Source organism: Monodelphis domestica, chromosome X (assembly GCF_027887165.1).
Source record: "Monodelphis domestica isolate mMonDom1 chromosome X, mMonDom1.pri, whole genome shotgun sequence".
In the NCBI taxonomy this organism is placed as follows: domain Eukaryota; kingdom Metazoa; phylum Chordata; class Mammalia; order Didelphimorphia; family Didelphidae; genus Monodelphis; species Monodelphis domestica.
Window position 1 is genome coordinate 86,598,663 of NC_077235.1, and position 24,358 is coordinate 86,623,020.

Below are 24,358 nucleotides of genomic sequence, written 5' to 3' on the forward strand. Positions count from 1 at the left end.
GCCACCGCTGCCACCACCCCAGCAAGGCCCGGAGCTCGTGAATGATGGCTAATCTCAGAAAAAACCATTGATATCATTCTGGCCCTTCTCCTCCTCCATCCCCCTCATCCCTACTCAGTGACCAGGCCACCTTCCTTCCGGAGCATCATCCCCTTTGTTCTCTCCCTCCCTCCCTCCCTTCCCCTCTCTCTCCCTCTAGGGTCTGGCATGTGGTGGGAGCGGGACAGGGGCATTCAATTCAGGGCAGACCCTTGCTCCCCTGCACCTGCTAGGCTGAGGGCTGGAGGGTGTATGACTCTTGCTCCTGGCCATGGGGTGGGTCGAGGCTAGGCCTTTCTAGTGTGTTCCCTACTGTGCCTAGTTGGACGGTCAGACAGAGGGCCACACGCTGTCTTACTGAGAGTATAACAACCCCCGACCTTTTCTCTTTTCTCCCTAGGCTTGCCCTAGGACCCAGCCCTGCCTTGTCTCCTGTTCCCAGCTGCTCACCCAGGACCAACCATGGCCTTGGGGGGGCCCATGGTGCTGCGGATGAAGGCATCACTCCCCTTCCTGTCCCCATTGCTGCTGCTGCTCCTGCCCTTTCCCCACAGGGTGTTACCAGCTGTGGGGCCCCTCCATACCTTCTCTGCTGCTGACACAACCTTGACCCACCTGGCTGTGCACCGGGGAACGGGGGAAGTGTTCGTGGGAGCTGTGAACCGGGTGTTCAAGTTGTCCCCGAACCTCACAGAGCTCCGTGCCCACATTACGGGCCCCATCGAAGACAATGCCCGATGCTATCCCCCTCCAAGTATGCGGGTCTGCACTCATCACTTGGTACCCACCGACAACATCAACAAACTGCTACTCATTGACTATGCCAGTCGGCGCCTGGTGGCCTGTGGCAGCATCTGGCAGGGCATCTGCCAGTTCCTTCGCCTTGATGATCTTTTTAAACTGGGGGAGCCTCATCATCGCAAGGAACACTATCTTTCGGGGGCCCAGGAACCAGACACCATGGCCGGGGTCATTGTGGAACAGGGGGCAGAGCTTAGCAAACTCTTCATTGGCACGGCCATCGACGGCAAGTCTGAGTACTTCCCCACTCTCAGCTCCCGTAAGCTCATCCGAGACGAGGACAGTGCCGACATGTTCAGCCTGGTGGGTGGCCTCGGGGAGTGGGCAGGACACTGCTGGCCTCAAGGGGGGAGGGCACTGAAGAGAGCCAGCCCTGGCCGGTCAGGGATGGGCCGAGGGGGGTGTCCTTCAGAAGTCACAGAGTAGCTGAAAATAGGGGGATCTTTGAGGGGATGGATGGGTAGGTGTTTGCCAGCAGCTTTTCTGTCGACAGGACAGGGGCCCCCAGGTCCTCAGGCAAAGAGTGGCAAGCTTCTCCAGCCATCCCACCTCCTAGCTTCTTGAACCACAGGCCAAGCCATCTCTGGCTCTGGCTCTGGCTGGCGTGTTCCTGGGGCCAGGCAGCTAGAAGTGACTTGGGTTTGCTGGGACCAAAGAACTAGCTGAAGAGGTTGAAGAGCAGTGACTCTTTCCCTGGCTTTATCCCCAACTCCCCATGGGAGTTCTGGAAGCTTGGCAGAGGTGCATGAGCACATGCCTCATGTTTACAGTCAGAGACTGACAGTCCAGTCTGTACGTGGCCAAGAATCCTGTATAGGATCTAGTAACACACCCCTCTTTGGGGCTGCTGGGTAGCTCAGTGGCTGGAGCTCAAGGCCTAGCTTCAGAAGGACCAAAGTTCAAATCTGCCTCAGACACTTAATAAGCTGTACACCCTGGGCAAGTGACTTGAGCTCTGCTTGCATAGAACTGGAGAAGGAAATGGCAAGCCACACTAGTGTCTTTGCTGAGAAAAGCCACACATGGACACTTGGTCCACAGGTCACAGAAAGTCAGCCTCAGCTCAGCTTGTTTCCTTTTTTTGTGCAGGGTTACTGGACTGGTAGACCAGGGGAAGGTGCTAACAACTCTACTCTCTCCTTGGTTTTGGCAAGGCCCTGGGCAAAAGTTTTACACACTTGGGATCTGCCCGTGGAGATCTCCTAGGGAGAGAGATGCCTGGCAGAAGGCCCCAAGCTTTGTCCTTTGACCCATGCTAGCCAACATCCATGTCTGGGACTTTGATGAGAACGAAACTAGTTCCTGACCTCTGGGAGTGTCCGTTCCCACCTGAGGCCAGGGATTCCTCTCCATCTGGTGTCTCTGTCCCCGGCACTTGGCCCATCACCTGGAGCTTAAGCATTTAAGCCTCACCAGCCTTCATAAGCCTTGCTCACAGACTGAACCAACATTGAGGGAAGGGACACAGGATGGCATCCTTAGCCAGGTGGATGAGAACACCCTGAACTGAGAAAGGGCGGTTAACACAGCCAAAAGCCTGGCCCTGTCTCACGAGACATCAAGCCCAAGAATCAATCCCTGGGTCCACATACCCATGTCCATGTACATGCATGTGCTTGGTTGGCATGCAACACACTCCCAGCAGCATTGCTGGGCCAGTTCTTGGTGCTCTCCGTTCATTCTAGAACTTCTCCAAAATGTTGTGTGAACCTAGGCATCTTGGCCCAGTCCTGCCATTAATTACCTCCGTGACACTGGGCAAGTCCCTAGGCCTCTGTTTCTTTGAAGGGGTTGACTTAGATGGCCCTTCTGGCTCTCAGGCCTGGATCCTAGCTGTGGCCTTGGGCAAGTACTATACCCCCGTGGGCCTCAGTTTCCTTTTCTGAAAATGAGAAGGTTGGGACTCAATGGGCTCTGAGGGCCCTTCTAGCTCTTGGTTTATGAAAATGACTGTGGGAAGTGCTGGCAAGGAAGCAAAAGGAGCCCTGGGGGAAGTGATTGCAGAAAGCTTGAACTTGCCTGGAGGAGCAATTCCTAGAGCCATTCCAGGTAGAAGTAGTGGAGGGTTTTGACTCTCCTGGGCCCCCAAAGCAAGTTGACTCACCTGTGCCCCCTCCTCTTCTTTCCCTTCTTTGCCTTCCTTTCCACAGGTGTACCAGGATGAGTTTGTCTCCTCACAGATCAAGATCCCCTCAGACACCCTGTCCCTGTACCCGGCTTTTGACATATACTACGTGTACGGCTTCGGGAGCACATCCTTCGTCTACTTCTTGACACTGCAGCTGGATACACAGCAGACGCTCCTCGACACGGCGGGCGAGAAATTTTTCACGTCCAAGATCGTGCGCATGTGTGCTGGTGACTCGGAGTTCTACTCCTATGTGGAGTTCCCCATTGGCTGTTCCCGAGACGGCGTGGAGTTCCGCCTGGTACAGAGCGCCCACCTGGCCAAGCCCGGCCCCCAGCTGGCTCAGGCCCTGGGGGTGTCGGAGGATGAGGATGTGCTCTTCACCATCTTCTCCCAGGGCCAGAAGAACCGTGCCAGCCCACCACGCCAGACGCTCCTTTGCCTCTTTACGCTCAGGGACATCAATGCCCACATTCGGCGCCGTATCCAGTCTTGCTACCGGGGAGAGGGCAAGCTGTCTCTGCCCTGGCTGCTGAATAAGGAACTGCCTTGTATCAATACAGTGAGCACAAGGCCCACCCAAATCTCCCCTCTCCCTCCCCACTCATCTCTCCCTTCCCCATTCCAGCTGGGAACCTCTTGGAGGAACTGTGGGCCAGGGGGTGGTCATCTGGTTGGCACATTCTTGAATGGTAGGGAGTGGAGGCAGCCTCAGAGATGGGAGGGCTCAGTTGCTTCCCTCCAAGGACCCAAGATGGAAAAGTTCCTCTCTTCTCTCCATCCCCAGCCCATGCAGATAAATGGCAATTTCTGTGGCCTGGTCCTCAACCAGCCCTTGGGTGGGCTGCAGGTGATCGAAGGGCTGCCCCTGCTCGAGGACCGCTCAGATGGTATGGCCAGTGTGGCTGCCTATACCTACCACCAGCATTCAGTCGTCTTCATTGGCACCCGCAATGGCAACCTTAAGAAGGTACGTAGGGATAGGGGTTATCAGCTCCCTAGGAAGCGGCTTCCTGGCTTAGGATCAGTGACACAGAGGGAACCACACTGGACACCATCTTGAAGAATCGCCATTTTTGTGGCAAAGGAGTAGTTTCCAAAGTAGCCTTTTGGCAAGGTGGTAAGAGCACGGCCAAGTAAAAGGAAGGCTGAGGAGGTCCCCAGGGAGGCCAGCCAGAGAAGGGCGAACTGAGATGAGGACCAGGTTCCTGGGAACAAGTGAGCCCTGAAGGCAGGGAAGGATTGGTTTAGCCTGAGTGAGGGTACTTCCAGTGGGAACAGATGACAGAAGTGATGATGGGAGAATAAGCCCTGTCTGTGTTGGAGAAGATGAGTGGGCAGTCTGGGCTGGGGTGGAGGGACCTAGTGGTGGAAGGCCTGTGATACCTGACTGAATCAACAGTCGAGTTTTTATCTCATGGGCCATGAGGAGCCAGTGAAGTATCTGGAGTGAGGTAGGGTCCTGGTGGCAGTAGCCATGAGTCATAGGCCAGCCAGATAGAAGGTCTCTGGGAGAAAGGAAGAGTTGGCCAGAGGCATCACGAATAGGAGAGACCCAGGGGAGATTTGGTGCAGGCCTGGATCGAGTAGAGACTGTGGGGAGGTCTCTATCTTTTCCATGCCACCGTTCTGTCTTTATCATGGTCCCCCTTCTGCTCTCCTGGCAGTCTCAGAACTGACCTAGTACTGTCTGGGACTCTGGGGGCCCCCTTCACTTCCCTCCCCTGGAGAGCCTGCCAGCTCCTGAGGCTTCTGGGAAGCTCAGGTGGGAGAGCAGCTGGGGCAGCGTTTCAGGAGAGGCAAAGAGGAGATGGCACAACGCCGTGGTGTCTGTTTCTCTTGGGAAATGGGAGGGAGCAGTGAGGCTTGTTCTATGTGGAAGTTGTCCTCAGCATACCTGATGCTGGCAGCGTGGCTCTCTGGGGCCTGGGACCCTCAGGTGACCCTTTCTTTCCCTGTGGCCTCTGCTTCTTCATCTCCAAAGAGCTTGGGCTGGGGGGAGAAGGGTGGCCTTGCCATGACGTGGCAGTCTGCTCCCATAGGATCTGTGGCTTGGCTCAAAGGGCTCAAGTATCCCTTCTCCCCATGCCTCCCAATCCCTTTTGGGTATCTGGCTGACTTGGCTCTTCCTTCCCCTATGCCCCCAGTTTCCCTTTAGATGTGGAAATCCCTGTTCACCCTCCCTTTCCAAAGTGGGCACCTCTGGGTCCTTCCAGCCCTCCAACCTTGCAGTGGGCAGCCATTCTTCTTCTTCTTTTTTTTTAAACCCTCACCTTCCACCTTGGAATCAATACCGCATTTTGGCTCCAAGGCAGAAGAGTGGTAAGGGCATGGCCATGGGGGTGAAGGGACTTGCCCAGGGTCACCCAGCTGGGAAGTATCTGAGGCCACATTTGAACCCCGGACCTCCCATCTCTAGGGCTAGCCGGTGGCCATTCTTTCGGGGGAGGAGCAGGGAGTCCCCAGAAGCCCTAGACAGAGAGATCCAGCTGTTACCAGTGGGCCACATCTGGAGACCCCCTTTCCTAGCCCTCCTGGAGCTGGGTTCTTAGCCAACCTTAGCACCTTCTGTCACATTCCTTCTTTCTCCTCCTCCCGAGGATTCTGGGATGTCTTGGAGAAGCTCAGGGGACCAAGCCAGGGGTACTTCCTTCCACTTTAGTTGTCCAGGGGGACAGATATTCCCACTGGCACTCTTGGGGGAGCTGGAGACAGCCAGTGTCTTGAGGCCTTCCTTAGTGAGGGTGCTCAGGCAGCGACCCAGGCCTAGCATGTGCCTGCCTGCCTTCGTGCCCTACTTAGCTCACACGCAGAGGCTTCTCTCCAGCCTTCCTCCCCCCCCCCACCCCCCAGAGTGTCATTGGGAGGGGAGGGGAGAGTGTTCTCAAGGCCGAGAGAAGGAAGAAGCCGGAGGCCAGTTCTGGGCCGACCCCGCCCCTGCCATTCCCCTCCATGCAGCCCCGTCTTTCTTCCTCGGTCTAGGTTCGCGTGGATGGCATCCAGGATGCCCATCTGTATGAGACAGTGCCTGTGGCCAAGGGGAGACCCATCCTCCGAGATCTGCTGTTCAGCCCCGACCATCAGTACATCTACCTCCTGAGTGACAAGCAGGTGCCTGCCCCAGGGGAGAGGGCAGAGGGAGGAGGCTTGGTGCCCTTGAGCCCAGCCTGCCTCTGACCCCCTTCTCCTCCCATTCCCAGGTGAGCCAGGTCCCTGTGGAGACATGTGGGCAGTATCTTCACTGTGGGGCATGCCTGGGCTCTGGGGATCCCCACTGTGGCTGGTGTGTACTCCACAACAAGTAAGCTGCCCAGGGTTGGGGGGAGGGTTCAGGGGAGTGCCCCATTGTTGGAAAAGGCTGCTGGGGCCTCGTGGGAAGGGGACGTGTACTTCCTGGTGAGCCAGACTGAGGCTCAGGGCACAGTGTGGTTCAGGGAGGAGAGACCTCTCTGTAGGCCTCGTGGCCCTGGTCCGGGCTTCAGCCTTCTCGTACCTTTCCCACTGTGTTCTCTCTCCCTCTTTCTGGCCTCTGGCTACATTCCCCCAGGCTGGGTGGTGAGGGCAAGGCAGCAAGAACAGAGGAAGCCAGGCAGGGCCGGAGGTCCTCTCTCCCCTGGCCCTGAAGCGTCCAGCACTGGCAGGCAGGGTTGGTTTTGCTGTCTGCCTCCCTCTGAGATTAAGTGAGTGGCCCATCCTCTTCCAAGGAGGCTGCTTGGGTTACTGCCCTGGAAGCAGGGCAGACATGGCCAGGGGCTGGTGGGGGGAGGGATTTCGGGAGGGTGCCACTCCCAGAGGGGTTGTCCCCCATGCCTAGGGGCTTTCCTCTGCGGGCAAGGGAGAGCCAAGAACTGCCCTCAGCTGGGAGCCAGGGCCTTTGCTCACTCCCTTGAGCCTTGCTGGGGCGGGCAGCACTCTGGCCCTGCTTGTGGGAGTGTGCTGGCAGCACGTGCATTTCTTTAGAAGGCTTGTGACGGGCACTCCCAGGCCTCCTGATCCTTCCTAAGTTTTTCCAGTTGTCCTTTCCACATCCAATTCTGGGCACGTTTCCTCTTGGAACAGAGACAACATTTTATTCCCTCCCGCCGCCAGCAGAACCCAGTGGGCAGCCTTCCTCAGCCTCCCCACCGAGCAGCCCAGGAAGAGCTTAGGGGAAGGGCGAGCTGCTACCATGGGGCTGGGGGCAGCAGGGATTCTCCCACCCGTCCACACCTAGGTAGGAAGGAAGGCCACTGCTCTCAGACCTGGGCCTGGGTCCAAGTGATGACTCCCCAAGTTGTCAAGCTTGAAATGAGAGGTCTCCCTCCCCCCAGCCACTCTGCTGCATGTGGTGTTGGGGAGGGGGCAGCGAGAGCCCACTGTGTGCCTCCCCACCCCACCACACAGACACATCCTGTGCTGAGCAGCTTACAGATATCAGCTCATTGTGAGCCCCACAACAACCCTGGGAGGTAGGTGCTGTTGTCTATTGTCCCTGGTTAGCAATTGAGGAAACTGAGGTCTATCTCCGCAGCCTGCCCCTAGTAAATGCCCAGGGTCGGCCCAGCAGCTTTGACCTGGGCCAAGTCGTGGAAGTCGTGCCACAGCCATGATGCCGTGGGCCCAGCACCAGTGTTGGCCTTTAGTTGAGGGGGAAAAGCCTCGAAGGCCCTGCCTTCCAGTCTAGCTGTGCTCTTGGGACACATTTATTATTTGTGGCGGCAGCAGCAGTTTGGGGGGGAGAGAAAGGCCAGCAGGGTCCCTGCCTCCCAGAGGCCCCTTGCTTCTCCCTGCCCCCCCTGCTCAAGCACATTCTGGCTCACATCTCATCATCTTCACCCCTCTCCGCTGCCCCCGGGTTTAGGCACGCCTGCACTGATGAGCTGAGGCGGCTTGCACACGTGTGTGCACATTTATGTGGGGTGGAGGGTAGCATGGACTTTGGGACCATCTGGACACAGCAGAGTTGACTTCTCGCCTCCCTTCCCCCGAAAGAGCTGCTTCAAAGCAGACCAGCATGCCCCCCCGAAGGGCAGGGCCTCTGCTCCATGTTCCCCAGGCCCTAGCACAGGCCTGCATCACCCCGTGTCCCCAGGTCGGCATCCAGGGAGCGGAAACTCCATCCCCTGATGACGTCTGTCTGCAGCTCAGGCCCCTAGGGGACAAGCTGTTGCCTGGCACTGCCCCCCTCCTCCGGCTGGGCCCCTTGCTAAGGGTCCTCCGAGGGGGCTGGCTTGGCACGGGCCCAGGCCAGGTGTCTAAGGCCGTGTCTCCCCCTTCCCCCTGCACACACACATGGTCAGATGCTGCCGGGAGAGGGAGTGCCCTCGGGCTTGGGAGCCACACCGCTTCACCGAAGTGCTCAGCGAATGCGTCCGCGTCTCCGTCCAGCCCAGCAATGTGTCGGTCACGGTGCCGGAGGTGCAGGTGAGGGGGAGGACCATGGGAGGAGGGCCTGGGGGCAGGCAGGGCCCTTGGGCCCCTCTGAGCCCAGCCCCCGCATCTTTGTGTCTTCTCCCAGGTGACTGTGTTGGTGGAGAACGTGCCTGACCTGAATGGGGGCGTGAGCTGCTCCTTTGAGGCCATGGCTGAGAGCGAGGCCTCCCTGCTGTCCCCAGGGGAATTGCGCTGCCTCTCTCCCTCCCTGCGGGACATCCCTGCCATCACTGGTGGGCGAGGTAAGTGGTCACGAGCAGGTGCTGTGGCTGCACCGTTGTGGGCACATTGCCCAGCTCACTGGCTGCCTCCCACTCTGCCCACAGGTGCCACAGCCACTGTCCAGCTTTACCTGCGCTCCCGAGAGACCGGCTTCCAGTTTGCCCAGGCTGATTTTGTGTTCTACAACTGCAGCACCTTCCAGTCGTGAGTGGGCCTCTGCCCCTTCTGCCTCACGGGGTAGCCCTGGCTCCTAGAGGACAGGGGAAAGCCCGGTCACCTGGGAGCCAGCGAGCTCGGCCCAGCCCTGCCTGCCCCCTGCACGAAGACTTAGAAAACCACAGACTTGATTGTCTGTGTCCTGTTGTATTTTTCTTTACTTGGTTCAATACTTGCCAGTTACATTTTAATCTGCTTTCTCCAATAACTGCCCCCCCCCCCCATCCTGTCCCATTTCATAGGTGAGGAAGTCCAGAGAGGGAAAGAGACTGGCCCAAGGCCGAACGCTCATAGGACCCAGAGCTAGAAGAAGACTCAGAGGCCATTGGGTCTAATCCACTGATTCCACTGAAAAAGAAACTGAGGCCCAGGGGAGGGGGAGCACATGGCCTGAACTTGACCCAGCTCATTCTTTGTCACCTAGGCCTCACATAGGGGAGGAGAGATGGCTTCATTTTATAAATGGGGAAGTTGAGGCAAGGTCCCAGATTGAGTTGGTGGGGAGGGGGAAGGTAGCAGAGGAAAGTCCCTGCTGACCCACAGCCACAGAAAGAGGTGTCAGCTGTTTTGGGGTGACCACAGAAGAGGAAGCACCCAGTGCTGCTGCCCCTGGCCACCTCCTGGCCCATAAAGGCCTCTTGTAGTCTTCTTCTGCTGGGCTCCAGAGGCAGAGCCAGTAGCCCTGGGGACTTCTTGGCTCTTCCTCCACTTAGGAGCTGGGAGCTTTGGGAGCCCCTCCCCCTCCCTTGGGCCTCCGTTTCCCCATTTATAAGATGAAGGTTTGGGATTAGATGATCTCTGACTGATTTAGGCTCAATGGCAGAAAAAGCCCAACAGAGAGGTCTCCCAAAGAAGAGTAGGCTGTCTGCCTCTTTGGGGAGCTTTAAATTGGGCCTAGAATCAAGAAGACCCAAGTTCAAATCCAGCCTCAGACACTTCTTAGTTGAGTGGCTCTCGACCAACTCGCTTGGCCCTTCTTGGCCTTAGTTTCCTCATGTATAAAATAGAGAGAATAGCCTCCCCTACTTCTGAGGGCTTCTGTGAGAATGGAACAGGCCCAAGAAATGCTAGCACATGGTAGGTGCTTGCTACCTTGCAGTGTGATTGCCTGATTTACGCAAAGACTGAAAGCAGCATTTGTCAGGGATGCCTCAGGAGGGTCTTCTCTGGGGCTGTGGTAGGCCCTGAGCCTTCTCTCCTCCCCAGGTGCCCCTTTGGGCCACAGCCCAGCTTGGAGTCTCCTCCTTCCCCCTGATTTAGGGGAGCATCTGGGCCTCAGGGGAGTGGCTTGAGCAATTCCTTCACCGGCTAGCCCTGCCTCTGGCCACTGTGCCACCCCCTGATGGTAAAGAGCCCCAAAGGGCTAGTTGGGAGTCTGCCTCAGCGGGCCTCGGGCCTCAGCTTCCACTACTCAGGTCCTTGCCAGCGCCAGATGGCGTGGTTGTCATTTCTGAAGCTTCTCATCTCTCCCGGCCAGGTGTTTGTCCTGTGTCAGCAGCCCCTACCCCTGCCACTGGTGTAAGTACCGCCACATTTGCACAGACAACGCCCAAGAGTGCTCCTTCCAGGAGGGACGGGTCAATACTACTGAGGTGAGAGCTGTGATGCTGGCCACCTCCCTTCCCTCCCCCCTCTCTGCCTCCTCTGTGGTCACATAGGGAGCTCCCGCCTGGCTGTACCTCCGAGGCCTCTGGGTGCCTCTTCTCCAGCAAGCGCTCTCAGAGGATGGAGCGTGTGCCCCACACTTCTCCGGGCACCCCAAGGCCAGCTTTGGGAGGTCACTTCACGCCCTGGGGCGGGGGGCACCCTTGGCCTTGCCCCCTGGGTCCCTGGGCCCTCCTCAGTGCTCCTCCTAGCCAGGCCCCGTGTGTGTGTGTGTGTGTGTGTGTGTGTGTGTGTGCGCGTGTGTGTGTGTACTCGAGCACCAGAGGAAGCAGCCGGGGGAGGTCCTAGATCTGGCCGGTGTCCAGAGGGAGCAGGGGGCCCTGGGCTGGCCGAGCCACACTCGGTCTTTTGTCTCTCTGGGAAGGGATCGATGGAAGGCCAGGACGGAAAGCAGCTGAGCTCCTGCAACAAGGCCCCAGAGACCTCAGCTTCCTTCATTGCTTTGGCCCCTGGCCCTGCGGCCTCGGGGTGGAGGTGGGGGCAGCCATATGGCTCAGGGCCTCAGCCCCCTGCCCCCTTCCAGTGTTACCTGGTAGTCTGGCTGTCCAGGAAGGAGGAAGGGTGGGTGGGGCCAGGCGAGTGCTGGGTCTGCTTCTCCACAGGGCTGCCCTGAGATTCTGCCCAGTGGGGAGATCTTGATCCCTGTGGGTGTGGTTCAGCCTCTCACGCTTCGGGCCAAGAATCTGCCCCAGCCCCAGTCCGGGCAGAAGAACTACGAGTGTGTCTTCCGAATCCAGGGCAGGCAGCAGCGGGTGCCCGCCATACGCTTCAATAGTAGCAGCGTACAGTGCCAGAACACCTCGGTGAGGAGAGGGGGAGCCACGTGGTGGGCCTGATGGATCCCCATTTGTATCCATCTCCCTAGCCTAAAGCCAAGGAAGGCAGACACCAGAGTGTCCCTGCCCACCTCAGCCCCAAAGAGCCACCAGAGATGCAAGATGGTGGTGGGTTGCTTGGTAACAGGCCACAGCCTTGCCTGCTGTTGCCATGGAAACCCTGAGGGTCTTCTCTCCAGGTGGGGAAGCCTCTAGAGGCCCACCCTCCCCCTTGGCCCCCTGGATTAGCGGAGGGTGGGGAGTGAGATGGGAAGAGGAAGAACTGAGAGGGTGGTCCAGCTCTCCCTTCTCTGGGCCCCATCCCTATGGTAAAGCTGACCCCATCTCCACGGTGACTCCTCTCAGTACTCCTATGAGGGAGATGCACAGGGAGCTGTGGCCCTAGATTTTTCCGTGGTCTGGGATGGTGACTTCTACATCGACAAGCCAGATAACTTCAAAGGTGAGTGTGGCTCTGCTTTCTTCCCTGCACCCCGAGGGAGCCTGAGGGATTATCTAGTCACAAGAGGTCCCTGAGCTCATCCCTTGAACCCACCCAGGGGCACCTGGGCTGTCCATCTCAAGTCACTGACGCTCCCTTTGGCCCATTGCCTGCAGCCCTTTTGTACAAGTGCTGGGCCCAGAGGGAGAGCTGTGGGTTGTGTCTGAAGGCCGACCCCCACTTCGAATGTGGCTGGTGCATTTCTGAGAAGAAGTGCCAATTGCGAGCCCATTGTCCCGCACCCAAGGGCAACTGGATGCACCCCAGCAAGAGGAACCCACGCTGCAGCCACCCACGCATCACCAAGGTCAGCCCACTTCCTGGGCCCTCCTCCTCCTCTCTTGGTGTGGGGGAGCCTGATGGGAGGGGCCCCTCACACCAAGCCTTCTCTGCCCCCATCTCTCACAGATCTACCCTGTGAAGGGCCCCAAAGAAGGGGGCACACAGGTGACGGTCTTGGGGGAGAACCTAGGCCTGACGTACCATGAAGTTGGCGTACGGGTAGCAGGTGTTCGCTGCAATTCCATTCCTGCTGCCTATGTCAGTGCTGAGCGGTGAGTGGATTGCAGGCACCCCTCCTCATCTGTATGCACGCGTGCCCAGGTTCTGGGCTCCTCCTCACATCTGCCCTCATCCCCTTTCAGGAGTGGCTGGCCCCTGCATCCGTCCCTGGCAGCCAAGGTGGGCGGTGCAGCTGGCACCGCTTCTCCTCCATGTGCCCAGGTTCTGGCAGAGGGGCAGCAGAGACCTCAGTGCTTGCACCCACTCTGTCACTCCCCTTTCTTGTTCACCAGGATAGTGTGTGAGATGGAGGAGTCTCTGGTGCCTAGCCCACTGCCAGGGCCTGTGGAGCTGTGTGTGGGTGACTGCTCCACTGACTACCGGACCCAGTCGGAGCAGCTGTACACTTTTGTGGTATGCCTCAAGCCCCTTGACTCAGATTTTCCCAGGACCCGTGCCAGCAGCCCTCCCCAGACCAAAGCCTTCCCAGTCCTTCTTTCTCAGCCCCCCTGCCGTCCCCCTTTAAGGCAGTTAGGTGTCAAGAAGGCCTGAGTTCAAATCGAGCCTCAGACACTTAATAGTTTTGTAATCCTGACCAAATCACTTCACCACTGTCTGCCTCAGTTTCCCTATCTTCCAAGTGAGGACTATGATAGGACTTGGGATGGTCATATGATGTAATCTTTGTGAAATGCTTAGCAGAGGGCCTGGCACAGTGCAGGTACCTAATGAGCCCTTCCTTCCTTCGCTCTTTGCCCCCTCCTTCCATCCTTCCTTTCTCCTCCCTCCCTCCATCTTTCCTTCCCTCTTTCTCCCCTCTTCCTTCTATTCTTTGTTCCCCCTTTCTCCTTCCTCCCATCCCTCTTTTCCCCTTTTCTTTCCTTCCCCCATTCTCCTCCCTTCCTCTCTTTCCCAAAGGTCTTGCTCAGTGATTTCTGGGGTGGCCTTAGCTAGGCGGGGGGGAAGGGGGGTGCTTTTCCCACTTAAGCACCTGTCCTTCCCCTGTAGATGCCAGCTTTTGACCATGTGAGCCCCAGCCAAGGGCCAGCCTCTGGAGGTACCCAGCTCACCATCTCCGGCAGCCACCTGGATGCAGGGAGCACTGTGGCTGTGGCTGTGAGGAACAGAGAATGCCAGTTTGTGAGGTGGGCATTCGTGGGTAGTATCAGTCTGTGCATGGCCCTAGGCCAACAATGAGAGATACTGCCCTAGAGGAGTTTCTGGTCTTCTATGGGCGAAACCACCCACAGCCTGCTGAGCATGTAAAAGAGGATCTGGGGCCAGGAGGAGGGGTTGGGGAGGACTTCCTGTGAAATGGCTGGGACTGAGGAAAGAATGTATTGGCAGCCTGAGGGCCAGCCTGGGCAAAGGCACAGGCACAGGAGCCGCCTGGCCCCATAAGAGCCAGCTGACCTGTGTGGCCAGAGCATGGGCACGTGAGTGAGAGTACTGTGTGAGGAGCCTGGGAAGAGAGGAGTAGGGAAGAGGGATTGCTTGGCACCTGGGGCCCTGAGCCACTCCCTCTCCCCCTCCCTAGGAGAAGCGCCAGGGAGATATTGTGCATCTCCCCCAGCTCAGTCCTGGGTCCCAGCCAGGCCACCATCACGGTCCGCATTGACCATGCCAACATCTCCAGCCCGGCTGTGCTCTACACCTACACTCAGGATCCCACCATCACCCTCCTGGAACCAGCTTGGAGCATCTTTAAGTGAGTGTCTTTCCCCAAAGTCACCATGGCACTAGCAAGGGTCCCGTACTGTGAGAGGCCCCAGCTCCCTCATTTCCTTTATCCGACCTTCTACAGTGGCAGTACCACGATCACTGTAACTGGGACCCACCTGCTAACAGTCCAGGAGCCCCGAGTTCGAGCCAAGTACCGTGGCATCGAGACAGTCAATGTGAGTTGAGTGCACCTCCCTCCATTCCCCCCACCCTTTCCCAGCCCTTTCCCCACTCACTCTCTCCTTCCCTATATCCCCTCCAGACCTGCCAGGTGCTTAACGACACTGTCATGCTCTGCAAGGCCCCCGGCATCTTCTATGGGCAGTCCCACCCGCCCTCTGAAGGGGAGCATCCAGATGAGTTTGGCTTCCTGCTAGATCACGTGCAGGCTGCCCGGACCCTGGACCGCTCGGCCTTCACCTACTACCCAAACCCCAGCTTCGAGCCCCTTGGACCCACAGGCACCTTGGACATCAAGCCGGGCTCCCATATCATTCTCAAGGTGTCGGGGGAATGGCAGGCCCAGGGAGGGGCTTAAGGGTGCCTGCCACCTGGGCCCCCAGGTACGATTCTGGCCCTCTGTCCACAGGGGAAGAACCTCATCCCAGTAGCATCAGGCAGCTCCCGGCTCAACTACACCGTGCTGATTGGGGGCCAGCCATGCACTCTCACTGTCTCTGACACTCAGCTTCTGTGTGACTCACCAAGCCAAACTGGCAAGCAGCCCGTCATGGTGTGGACACGGGGCAGGGGCTGTCCTGGGCTGGGGAGAGACCCAGGGGTGGGGGGGCAGGGGGGCATCCGCTAGGCCCCATGTCCCTCGCCTTTCTCGGGCAGATCCTGGTAGGGGGCCTGGAGTTCTGGCCGGGGACGCTACACATCTATGCAGATCGGGCGCTGACCCTGCCCGCCATGGCTGGCCTCGGAGCAGGCGGCGGGCTGCTGCTTCTTGCCATCGGGGCCGTCCTCATCGCCTATAAGCGCAAGACCCGAGATGCTGACCGTACCCTCAAGCGGCTGCAGCTCCAGATGGACAACCTGGAGTCTCGGGTGGCCCTGGAGTGCAAGGAAGGTGTGGACCCTGGACCGCTGGGTGTGGGAAGGGAGGGCCAGGGAGGGCCCTGCTGTGTGCCCCCCCCAGCCCCGGGGAGCCTTCGTGGCCCTTTGGTGGGCAGCACCATTCCCGTATCCTCTCCATAGCCTTTGCTGAGCTGCAGACAGATATCAACGAGCTGACCAACAACATGGATGGGGTCAAGATTCCCTTCCTCGATTATAAGACCTACGCCATGCGAGTGTTGTTCCCCGGCATTGAGGAGCACCCCGTGCTCAAGGAACTGGATGTGAGTCCCCAAGGCCTGCCCCTCCCACCCCAGCCAGAGTCCAGTGCCCTTTTGGCTACCCGCTGGCCCACTACCCCTCCAATTCTGTCCCTCAGACCCCTCCCAACATGGAGAAGGCACTACACCTGTTCGGGCAGCTGCTGCATAGCCGGGCCTTTGTGCTGACCTTCATCCACACCCTGGAGGCCCAGAGGAGCTTTTCTATGCGTGACCGAGGCAACGTGGCATCCCTCACCATGGTGGCACTGCAGGGCCGGATGGATTATGCCACTGGTCTGCTCAAGCAACTGCTCGCCGACCTCATCGAAAAGAACCTGGAGAGCAAGAACCACCCTAAGCTGCTGCTGCGCAGGTAGGCCCCCAGGCTCGATACCTTGCACCCCGGCCTGCCGGCCTTCTCCCCCACTATGTCTCCAGCTGTCTGGGGGCTCCAGCTTGTCTCCCATGGCTTTGGTGGGCCTGCCTGGAGCCCTCAGGTGCGGGGAAGGGCCTGAGCGCTCTTCTTTTTCCTTGCCTCATGGCTCCTCCTAGGACAGAATCAGTAGCAGAGAAGATGCTGACTAATTGGTTCACATTCCTGCTACATCGTTTCTTGAAGGTGAGCCCAGCAGGGTCCCAGCAGCAGCAGGCTGGGCCTTCTTTAGTTGGCCCCGCCTAGCGGGCCTCTGGCCCAGGGGGTTTCTAGGGAATTGGGCCTCATGCTCTGTCCCGTGGCACTCACTAGACCTCCCTCCTCTGGACCAGGAGTGTGCGGGGGAACCTCTCTTCATGCTCTTCTGCGCCATTAAGCAGCAGATGGAGAAGGGGCCCATCGACGCCATCACAGGGGAGGCCCGCTATTCCCTAAGTGAAGACAAGCTCATCCGCCAGCAGATCGACTACAAGATGCTGGTGAGGGCCAGCCCCCAAGTGTGCTGGGAAAGGCCTTTTGGGCAGAGGGGAGGCAAAGGAGGAAAGAGACCGAGCCCCATCCTGCCTCCTGCCTCCCCAGACCCTGCACTGTGTGTGTCCTGAGAGCGAGGGCAGCGTTGAGGTCCCTGTGAAAGTCCTCAACTGTGACACCATCACCCAGGCCAAGGACAAGCTGCTGGACACCGTGTACAAGGGCATTCCCTACTCCCAGCGCCCCAAGGCGGATGACATGGACTTAGGTAGCTGCTGGCGAGCCCACAGAATCCTGGACTAACAACCAATAAATCCTCTTGGCAGCCAGGCAGCACCACGAAAGATATGAATTCAAGTTTGCCCTCACATGCTTACTAGCTGGGTGATCCTGGGCAAGTGGTTTAGCCTTGGCCTGCCTCAGTTTCCTCCTCTCCAAAATGGGGATCATAAGGGCATCTGCCTAGACGATCTTTGAAAAGTTCTTAGCTTAGTACAGCACCTGGCATATAAGAAGCGCCACATCTGTGTTAGTTGTTGTCAGTATCATCATCATTGCCATTGCCATGGGTTGGTCCTAGGCCAGTTGTTCCCCTTTTTGGGCCTCCATCTGTTCTGTCCAATGTGTGTGTGGGCCCTTGGGCTTCTTTGGGACCCCGAACTTCCTTCCTTGAGCTTGGGAGGGGCTCAGTCATGGCCCCAGTCCCCATTCAGCTCTGTTCCTCGCCCCCTAGAATGGCGTCAGGGTCGAGTGACCCGCATCATCCTGCAGGATGAGGATGTCACCACTAAGATCGAGTGTGACTGGAAGAGACTCAACTCCTTGGCGCATTACCAGGTACTGATTGACCTCTTGCTCACCTGAACCTTAGCACATCCTTTGCTCCACCCCCATTCCCTTTACTTCCTTATTTCCTCTGTCCTGTCTCCCTCCAATGTAGAGAAGGCCTCTCCCTGCCCAACCTCCATCCCCTCCCCAGCGAAAGATTTCAAGGGTCAGAGATCCTCCTCTCTCCTACCTGCATGTGACCTTGGCCAAGTCCCTTCCCTGTACCTCAGTTTCCTCTCGTGTAGGTAGCTGATCTGTCATCCTTATCTGTTCCCTTTCCTTCCCTTCCCTTCCCTTCCCTAGGTGACAGATGGCTCCTCAGTTGCCCTGGTGCCCAAGCAAGTATCTGCCTACAACATTGCTAACTCGTTCACCTTCACCCGTTCTCTCAGCCGCTATGGTGAGCAGGGGTGCCTAGCACTGCCCAGCCAGCTGCCCCCTGAGACTGCAGCCACACAAAGGGGAAAGATGAGAGGGAGGGGGAGAGAAGACAGACACAGAAAGGGCAGAGAGACAGAGACAGACAGGATAGGGAGGAAGGAAGAAGGAGAGGAGGAAGAGACAGAGAGAGGCAGGACGAGAGGAAAGACAGAGAAAGAGGGGGACGGTAGAAAAGACAGGAGAGAAAGATGGGTAGGAAGAAACCGAAAGGATAGGGCAGGAGGGAGAAAGAGAGGCAGAGGGGAAGGAGGAGAGATGTGGGGAGAGAAGGACGGAGACAGGAGGGAAGGAGAGAGAGAGGGAGAAAAAGATGGGGTGAGAGACAGGAGGGAGACAGGATGGGGAGGGAGAAGGGGGGAGATAAGACAGGGAAGGAGGGAGAAGCAGGAGGGAGACACAGGGGAGGGATGAGAAGAAAGAAAGAGTGGTTAAGGAGAAAGGAGGGAGAGAGACAGAAAGAATGGGAGAGAGAGAGAGGGAGAGAGGGAGGGAGGGAGGGAGGGAGGGAGGGAGGATGGGGCAAAGGGGAGAGGAGAGAGGAAGCTATCCCCCAAGGAGGGCAGAGAGCCCAGAGGAGACCAAGATCCTCTGGGCCTGGGATCTCTTCTTAGGGAAGGCCAGCTCCATTTGGGCCTGCAGCTGGTCCTCACAGACAAAAAAACTCTGGCCCTGTTTCTGTCCCCTCCTAAGGTAAAGGCTTGGCCACTGGAGGGGACTATGGCCACATGTCCTTTCAGGCTGGCCTTATTTTTTTTCCTTGAGAGGAAGAGGGGACATGGGGTGTCCTAAGAACTTTAATAACTAAAAACAGATGGAGTTCTGGGGACACCCTGGCTTTGGAGGGGAAGGTGCTATCAAACCCAAAGATGTCTCCAGCAGCCCAAACACATCTCTCCAAGAAGAGGTGGCACTGAGTCCCTGTGGCACCCCCTCCAGTTTCTGTGCCCTCCCTTTCTCCCTCTCGGCCCTACAGAAAGCCTGCTTCGCACCTCCAGCAGTCCAGATAGTCTCCGCTCGCGAGCACCCATGATCACACCTGACCAGGAAACGGGTACAAAGCTGTGGCACTTGGTCAAAAACCATGACCACGCTGACCACAGGGAGGGCGACCGGGGCAGCAAAATGGTGTCTGAGATCTACCTGACTCGACTGCTGGCAACCAAGGTCTGTCCCCAGTGTTTGGGGGGAGGGGGGGACCTCCCTCCCTTGTCTCTCTGTGTTGCCATGGTCTTATCAGCTTCAGATCCTTGCACTTTCTCCTGCCAGCTGTACTCACTGGTGGCTTCACTTTCCCCAGCTTGGGCAGACTGATCCAGTCTGTCCCCAGACATAAGATCGAAGGAAGCCATCTTCCCAGTCAGTCTAGCAGAGGTGTTGCCCCCAAATAGCCTTTCAAGGACTGGGGTCATCCTCTCCTCAGGAGTTGATGGGCTTCTGAAATGGCACATTTATGTCTCTCACAGGGGATTTGGGATAGAAAGTCACCATTATAAGTGACACTGGAAGTTCATTTGGTTTTAGCACTGATTTATTTAATCCAGAGTCCTGATCCCAAATGATCGCCTACTTTCCAGCTCTAGCTCTCTGTGACTCAGTTGTGAATTGTGGCAAAAATTGGGGATCGGTTCTGGAGGTCTGTGGGGCTTTCACACACATCACTCGGCAATGTTGGTGCTTTGGGATCCCTTCTCAGTAATATGACCTTGGGGTGTGGTGTGAGATGTTTGTCTTTGCCTAGTTTCTGCCACTTTTCCCAGAAGTTTTTGCCTGATGGTGAGTTCTTCCTCTGGTGGCTTGGATTTTGGGGTGTATTGAACGCTACATTACTATGGACATCAATTGCTGCGTGCTCTTTTCCTAACCTATTCTGTTACTGTGATTCACTCACTGTGTGCCCCCACACAAGCCCCTTGCCCTGCCTGGGCCTCAGTTTCCTCCAAGTCCCCTCCAGCTGTCTTGCCCTCGTAGGGACATACCTGTGCTGTTCTCCCCAGGGAACCCTGCAGAAGTTCGTAGATGACCTCTTTGAGACGGTGTTCAGCACTGCCCACCGGGGCTCAGCCCTGCCACTTGCCATTAAATACATGTTTGACTTCCTGGATGAGCAGGCAGACCGGCAGCAGATTGCAGACCCTGATGTGCGACACACCTGGAAAAGCAATTGGTACCTGCCTGTCCTGGGGCTGGTTGGGGGAGGGGATGCCCTCTCGAAATGCACAGATGACCCTGTCAGTCCAGGAGTGGGCAGAGCCCCCTCCAGGGGGCTTGTGCCAGCTCCGTCCCATCCCGCCCCTCCCAGGTGTGCTCCACTGTGCCCAGTGAGGGGCATTCTCCAAATGTCTCGGGGGCTTGGCATAAAGTGTGGGGCTAGAGCCCAGCGGAGATGCCTTCCAGAGACCACATCTTCCTCTCTTGTGTTCACATGCTGGGCCCCTCAGATGAGCTCCACTCCGATTCATTCATCCCTGGACTTGGTGCTTCTTAGTAGCATTCTGGGACTTTCCCAGAAGGTTTTTCGGAGATGGAGTGAGAGGGGGAGTTGCACAAGCAAAAGCTTAGAAGCAGGAAATAGTGTAGTATTGGGTGGGGGGGCTAGAGCTGAGGGGGGAGGTTCTTTAAGGCATATTTTGCAGTCAGCTGCATAGTCATTCCAATCCTGAAGCCAGCAGAGCTCAGGAAAAGTGTTTCTTTGGGTTCCCCTGCCCTCCTTCCCCCCAAGAGCCAAGAGGGATGGGCCTCCCTTCTTTGGCCTGGCGTCTGCAGGAAAGCTTTAGTTGAGGGACCCAGCATGACAAGGTGAGTTGGCTGAGCCAGTTGGGGAAATTGGCCTGCGTTGAGGGCCAGAGGTGATGCTGGGGGAAGGGCCACGCAGGTTGGCTCTGTCCTCACTGGAGGCCTTGGGAACTCCCTGCCAGCCTCCCTCTCCGCTTCTGGGTGAATGTGCTCAAGAATCCACAGTTTGTGTTCGACATTCACAAGAACAGTATCACAGATGCCTGCCTGTCGGTGGTGGCCCAGACCTTCATGGATTCGTGCTCCACCTCTGAGCACCGGCTGGGCAAGGATTCGCCCTCCAACAAGCTCCTCTATGCCAAGGATATCCCCAACTACAAGACCTGGGTGGAGAGGTGGGCACCGGGTCCAGCAGGCCTGTCTGAGAGGACAAGTGGGGCACCAGAGACGGTCAGGGAAGGGCTCAGCAGCTGCTCTCACCTTTTCTCCATTAGTGGCAGCATGCAGAATGGGCAGTGGCTGCCCAGGGAAGAAAGTGGTTTTAGTTCGGGATGGAAGAGGAGCAGGAAAAGTCTCCTGCCTCCTACTGGGAAGAAGGGGATGGGTAGGGAATTTGTTCTCCTTGTTTTGAGCACCTACTGTGTGCACTCCTAGCCTGTGGAACGATTGGGCAGGGGAATGAGATGCTGTCCTTGTTTGGGGAATCTGAGATCAGATGTGTGCCTGACACTACCCAAAAATGGCCCACTCTGGCCCAGACACCGTAGAGAGGCTTCTGGCCTGTGCTGGGCCTTGAAGGCCACATGGGGTTGGAATCAATCGCGAGCATAGGTATATGGAGGCCAACATTGGCCTGGTGGGAAGGGCCAGAGGACTCTCAGAGGGAAGACAAGAGTGGTATGGGGGAGAAGGTGGTTCCAAGGATGGAGAGATAGACCCTCCCTGCCCTAACCTGGAAGTTTAGAAGGATTCCCCCTTCCCTCCCTTCCTCCATGACCTCTGCCCCAAAAGGTACTATCGAGACATCTCAAAGATGGCATCAATCAGTGACCAAGACATGGACGCCTACCTCGTGGAACAGTCTCGCCTCCATGCCAATGACTTCAACACCCTCAGTGCCCTCAGCGAGCTCTACTTCTACATCAACAAGTACCGGGAAGAGGTGGGCCTCTGTTTACTGCCCAGCCCAACTCCTTCCCCCATCCTGCCCCACATCTCCCCAGCCTAGGCTGGTTGTGGCCCAGGGAGTGCTGAGGCCTGTGGCAAAGGGCCCTGTGGTTGACTAATTTGGCTGTTAACAAGCTGGGCCTTGAAGGGATGGGACCGGTAGAGGGAGCGCCTGAGAAAGAAAGGTACAGAGGCTGGAGCAACTTGGCCCACAGTTGGCGTGAAGGGTGTACATTGGAGAGCAGCAGAAGGTTGTAATGAAAGGTTGCCTTTAGGTACTGTCACTGGGGAGGGAAAGGCACCATGTGGCCAGGAGAGCTCAGTGCCCTGGCTCAGGACAAGAAGACATGACCATCCGGAAGGTCTCTTCCTGAGGGACTAGGGGAACTCCATCAGGCCCGAGAGGGTGGGCACCCTTGCCCATGGGTAGCCTTACTCTCTCCTCCCTGAGCACAGACTGTGCTCCTTGCCCTAGCCCCCACCCAGTCTCTGGTCCCAGGTGCCCTTGAGCTTGATGGGCACCAGGGACAGTGGTGGCCTTCACACAAGTGGGGAGTTGGGAGACTGCAGGGCTGTTCGTTGAGGAATTTCCAGTAGAAAGGCAAGAATGAAGACCGAGGAAGGGGCTAGGGTCTCCTGGCTAGAGCTCTGGTGGTCAGGGCCAAGTCTGCTCCATTTGGAAGGCATGCATTAAGCACCAATAGGAGATTTAGGCAAATGCAAGAGGTCAGTAGCTAGGTGGGGCACTGGCTAGAGCCAAAAGTCACTTGATCCCCATCGCCTAGCCCTGTCCTCTCTTCTGCCTTGGAGCCAATGATACCAGGTTGTTTTTTTAAAAGGCACCAGCTTGCTGAGGGGGAGAGCATGGGCCAGCAGAGCACGTCTAGGGGCATCACAGGAGGGAAGTAGTGACAGCAATGGGTACACCGAAGAAGGCAGCCAGTGAGGGAGAGGGAGAGAAAGAGGAGAAAGGGCTGCTGCCAGGCCTTTCCCTCACCTGCCCCATCTGGCCCGCAGATCCTCACTGCCCTGGACCGAGACGTCGGTTGCCGAAAGCAGAAGCTGCGGGGCAAGTTGGAACAGGTCATCAGTCTGGTGTCCAGCAATAGCTGAGGGGTGGGGAAGGGGGACCCAGCAGCCCAGCCCCTTCTCTCTGCCTCCTCCCCACAGCCCACCCCCCCTTCCCTCTTCTGCCTCTTCCCCACAGCCCACCCCCCTTCTCTCTTCTGCCTCCTCCCAAGGGGGCCCTTTCTCCGTGCTACCCCGAGTCAGGGGAGACTGCAAACAGACAGGCCTCCCTTCACCCTCAAGAGTTAGAAGAGGGAGACAGGCTGGGCACATCTGGGTAGAACTGCGCCTGCCCCACACACATACCCCAAATGGGGAAGGGGGCAGAGTGGAACCCTGGCCTCGTGAAGGGGAGGGTCTTTACTTAGTGCCTTTCTTTTTTGGGGGGGGTGGGAGGCCAACGCTATTTGGTAGGCCCCCCAGCCAACAGCAGCAATACCCCCAGAGATGGACCCCCAATTCTGCCGCCTCCCTCCCTGACCTTTGTGTGTGCTAATCCCAGGTGTTATCACCCACCCACCATATTTATAGCCCCTCCCCTTCCCCCAGCCCTGACTTGGCCTATTTATTTAATTTTGACCCTTCCCTGTAAATATTCTTCCTGCCCGAGGGTGGCTAATACAGCGCCCACCCAGTGGGGATGGAGATGGGTGGGCAGCCTGGGCCAAGGCCACTTTCTGCCCAGCCTCTTGGCCCCTCTCCTTGTGTGTGTACCTGTCTGGTGGGCATGGGGCCACCTTCTGACTAGTTGGGTAAATGGAAGCCTCCCCTGCCAGCTGGGGTGCAGGGAAGGGGCCCCAGAAGGGGAGTGGGAGGGAAGCCCTTGCATTTTGGCCCTCAGTTTCCTCTCAAGAGCAAAAGCATTGAGGTAGATGAACTCTAAGGGCCCTCCCAGTGCCAGGCAGCCATCCCCCCTCTGTACGAAGCAAAGCAATAACAAGGGTTTACCTGGTGCCACCTCCTCCCCACCCCACCCCTCCAGAGAGCCCTGCCCCGACTCGGCAGACACTGGGCTGGGTGCGGGCCCAGGGCCAGTGCCGCTGCCTTTCCCTCCCTCCCTCCCAGGGGCAGTGCCTTTCACCTGCCTTGGGGAGGCTCCCAGTTGCTTGGTCAGACATAACCTGCACCCTCATGCCCCCAGCTGGGAGAGCTCTGAGTGCCCGAGGGGAAAGAGGCCTGGACGCCTGGGCTGGGAGGAAGGCCTGTCTGCCATCTGCTAGAGGCCGTGCCTTATTCCCTCATTCATTCTGTCCACTGCCCCGAAGTGGAGACGTTTTCTGTACAAAGCCAAGCGACTGGTTGGTCTGCCCTGTAAATAAGTGTCTGGTTGTCCCCCCAGTCTCACTGTCTTTTGTCTCTTCCCCTTCCGCATGAGCTGTTTCTTTTTTAATTTTGTAATTATTTTCTTAAAATGCCTGGAAAAGAAGTGGCTTTTGGCCCTCTGCTTTTGGGGCATTTTGTCCCTTTCATCCATGCCCTCTGGGAAGCTATGTGTACAGCTTTGGGCCTTAGGATTCACCCTGGAGGATGTGGGCACCCTGACACCAGGTATGAAGAAACTCTGCCAGGATTTGGAAGGAAGGGCCCCGTGGATCCAGACAGACCACTTGGTGGGGCTCCTCACACAATAGGTGCTTTGGAAAGCTGCTGGAGGATGCCAGGGAATTTGGCTTCAGGAAGTGTGCGGAGCCATTTGGCCACCTTCATCTGTTACTTCTTCAGGTCTTGTCTAGAAATGTGTGTGCAGGGTGGGAGCCCTGCCTTGGCTAACCCTCCCTTTTCATTTCCGTGGTCTCTTACAGACCTTTCAAGGGTGGGATCTACCCTGGATCACTTTTTTTTTTTAATAATAAAGTGCTATCATGGTGAAAA

At 57.5% G+C, this 24,358-nt stretch overlaps 1 protein-coding gene across 2 annotated transcripts in view; it reads left to right on the forward strand.

The window, feature by feature from the left end:
• PLXNA3 (plexin A3) overlaps positions 1–24,358 on the forward strand; it is a 36,602-nt gene extending 12,244 nt beyond the window's left edge. For both annotated transcript variants that reach the window (XM_056809366.1, XM_001374313.3), the window contains exons 2-33: positions 440–1,143; positions 2,991–3,530; positions 3,756–3,938; positions 5,951–6,079; positions 6,169–6,269; positions 8,248–8,371; positions 8,466–8,622; positions 8,707–8,806; positions 10,296–10,410; positions 11,086–11,286; positions 11,665–11,761; positions 11,917–12,107; positions 12,209–12,354; positions 12,595–12,715; positions 13,310–13,446; positions 13,839–14,009; positions 14,106–14,199; positions 14,286–14,525; positions 14,613–14,756; positions 14,861–15,095; positions 15,224–15,366; positions 15,462–15,718; positions 15,898–15,964; positions 16,111–16,257; positions 16,358–16,517; positions 16,983–17,086; positions 17,381–17,477; positions 18,492–18,682; positions 19,513–19,682; positions 20,434–20,646; positions 21,263–21,413; positions 22,436–24,358. In XM_056809366.1, coding sequence (XP_056665344.1) covers positions 502–1,143; positions 2,991–3,530; positions 3,756–3,938; positions 5,951–6,079; positions 6,169–6,269; positions 8,248–8,371; positions 8,466–8,622; positions 8,707–8,806; positions 10,296–10,410; positions 11,086–11,286; positions 11,665–11,761; positions 11,917–12,107; positions 12,209–12,354; positions 12,595–12,715; positions 13,310–13,446; positions 13,839–14,009; positions 14,106–14,199; positions 14,286–14,525; positions 14,613–14,756; positions 14,861–15,095; positions 15,224–15,366; positions 15,462–15,718; positions 15,898–15,964; positions 16,111–16,257; positions 16,358–16,517; positions 16,983–17,086; positions 17,381–17,477; positions 18,492–18,682; positions 19,513–19,682; positions 20,434–20,646; positions 21,263–21,413; positions 22,436–22,531 — 5,664 coding nt within the window. In that variant the 5' untranslated portion in view covers positions 440–501 and the 3' untranslated portion in view covers positions 22,532–24,358. The remainder of the gene's footprint in view (positions 1–439; positions 1,144–2,990; positions 3,531–3,755; positions 3,939–5,950; positions 6,080–6,168; positions 6,270–8,247; positions 8,372–8,465; positions 8,623–8,706; positions 8,807–10,295; positions 10,411–11,085; positions 11,287–11,664; positions 11,762–11,916; positions 12,108–12,208; positions 12,355–12,594; positions 12,716–13,309; positions 13,447–13,838; positions 14,010–14,105; positions 14,200–14,285; positions 14,526–14,612; positions 14,757–14,860; positions 15,096–15,223; positions 15,367–15,461; positions 15,719–15,897; positions 15,965–16,110; positions 16,258–16,357; positions 16,518–16,982; positions 17,087–17,380; positions 17,478–18,491; positions 18,683–19,512; positions 19,683–20,433; positions 20,647–21,262; positions 21,414–22,435) is intronic.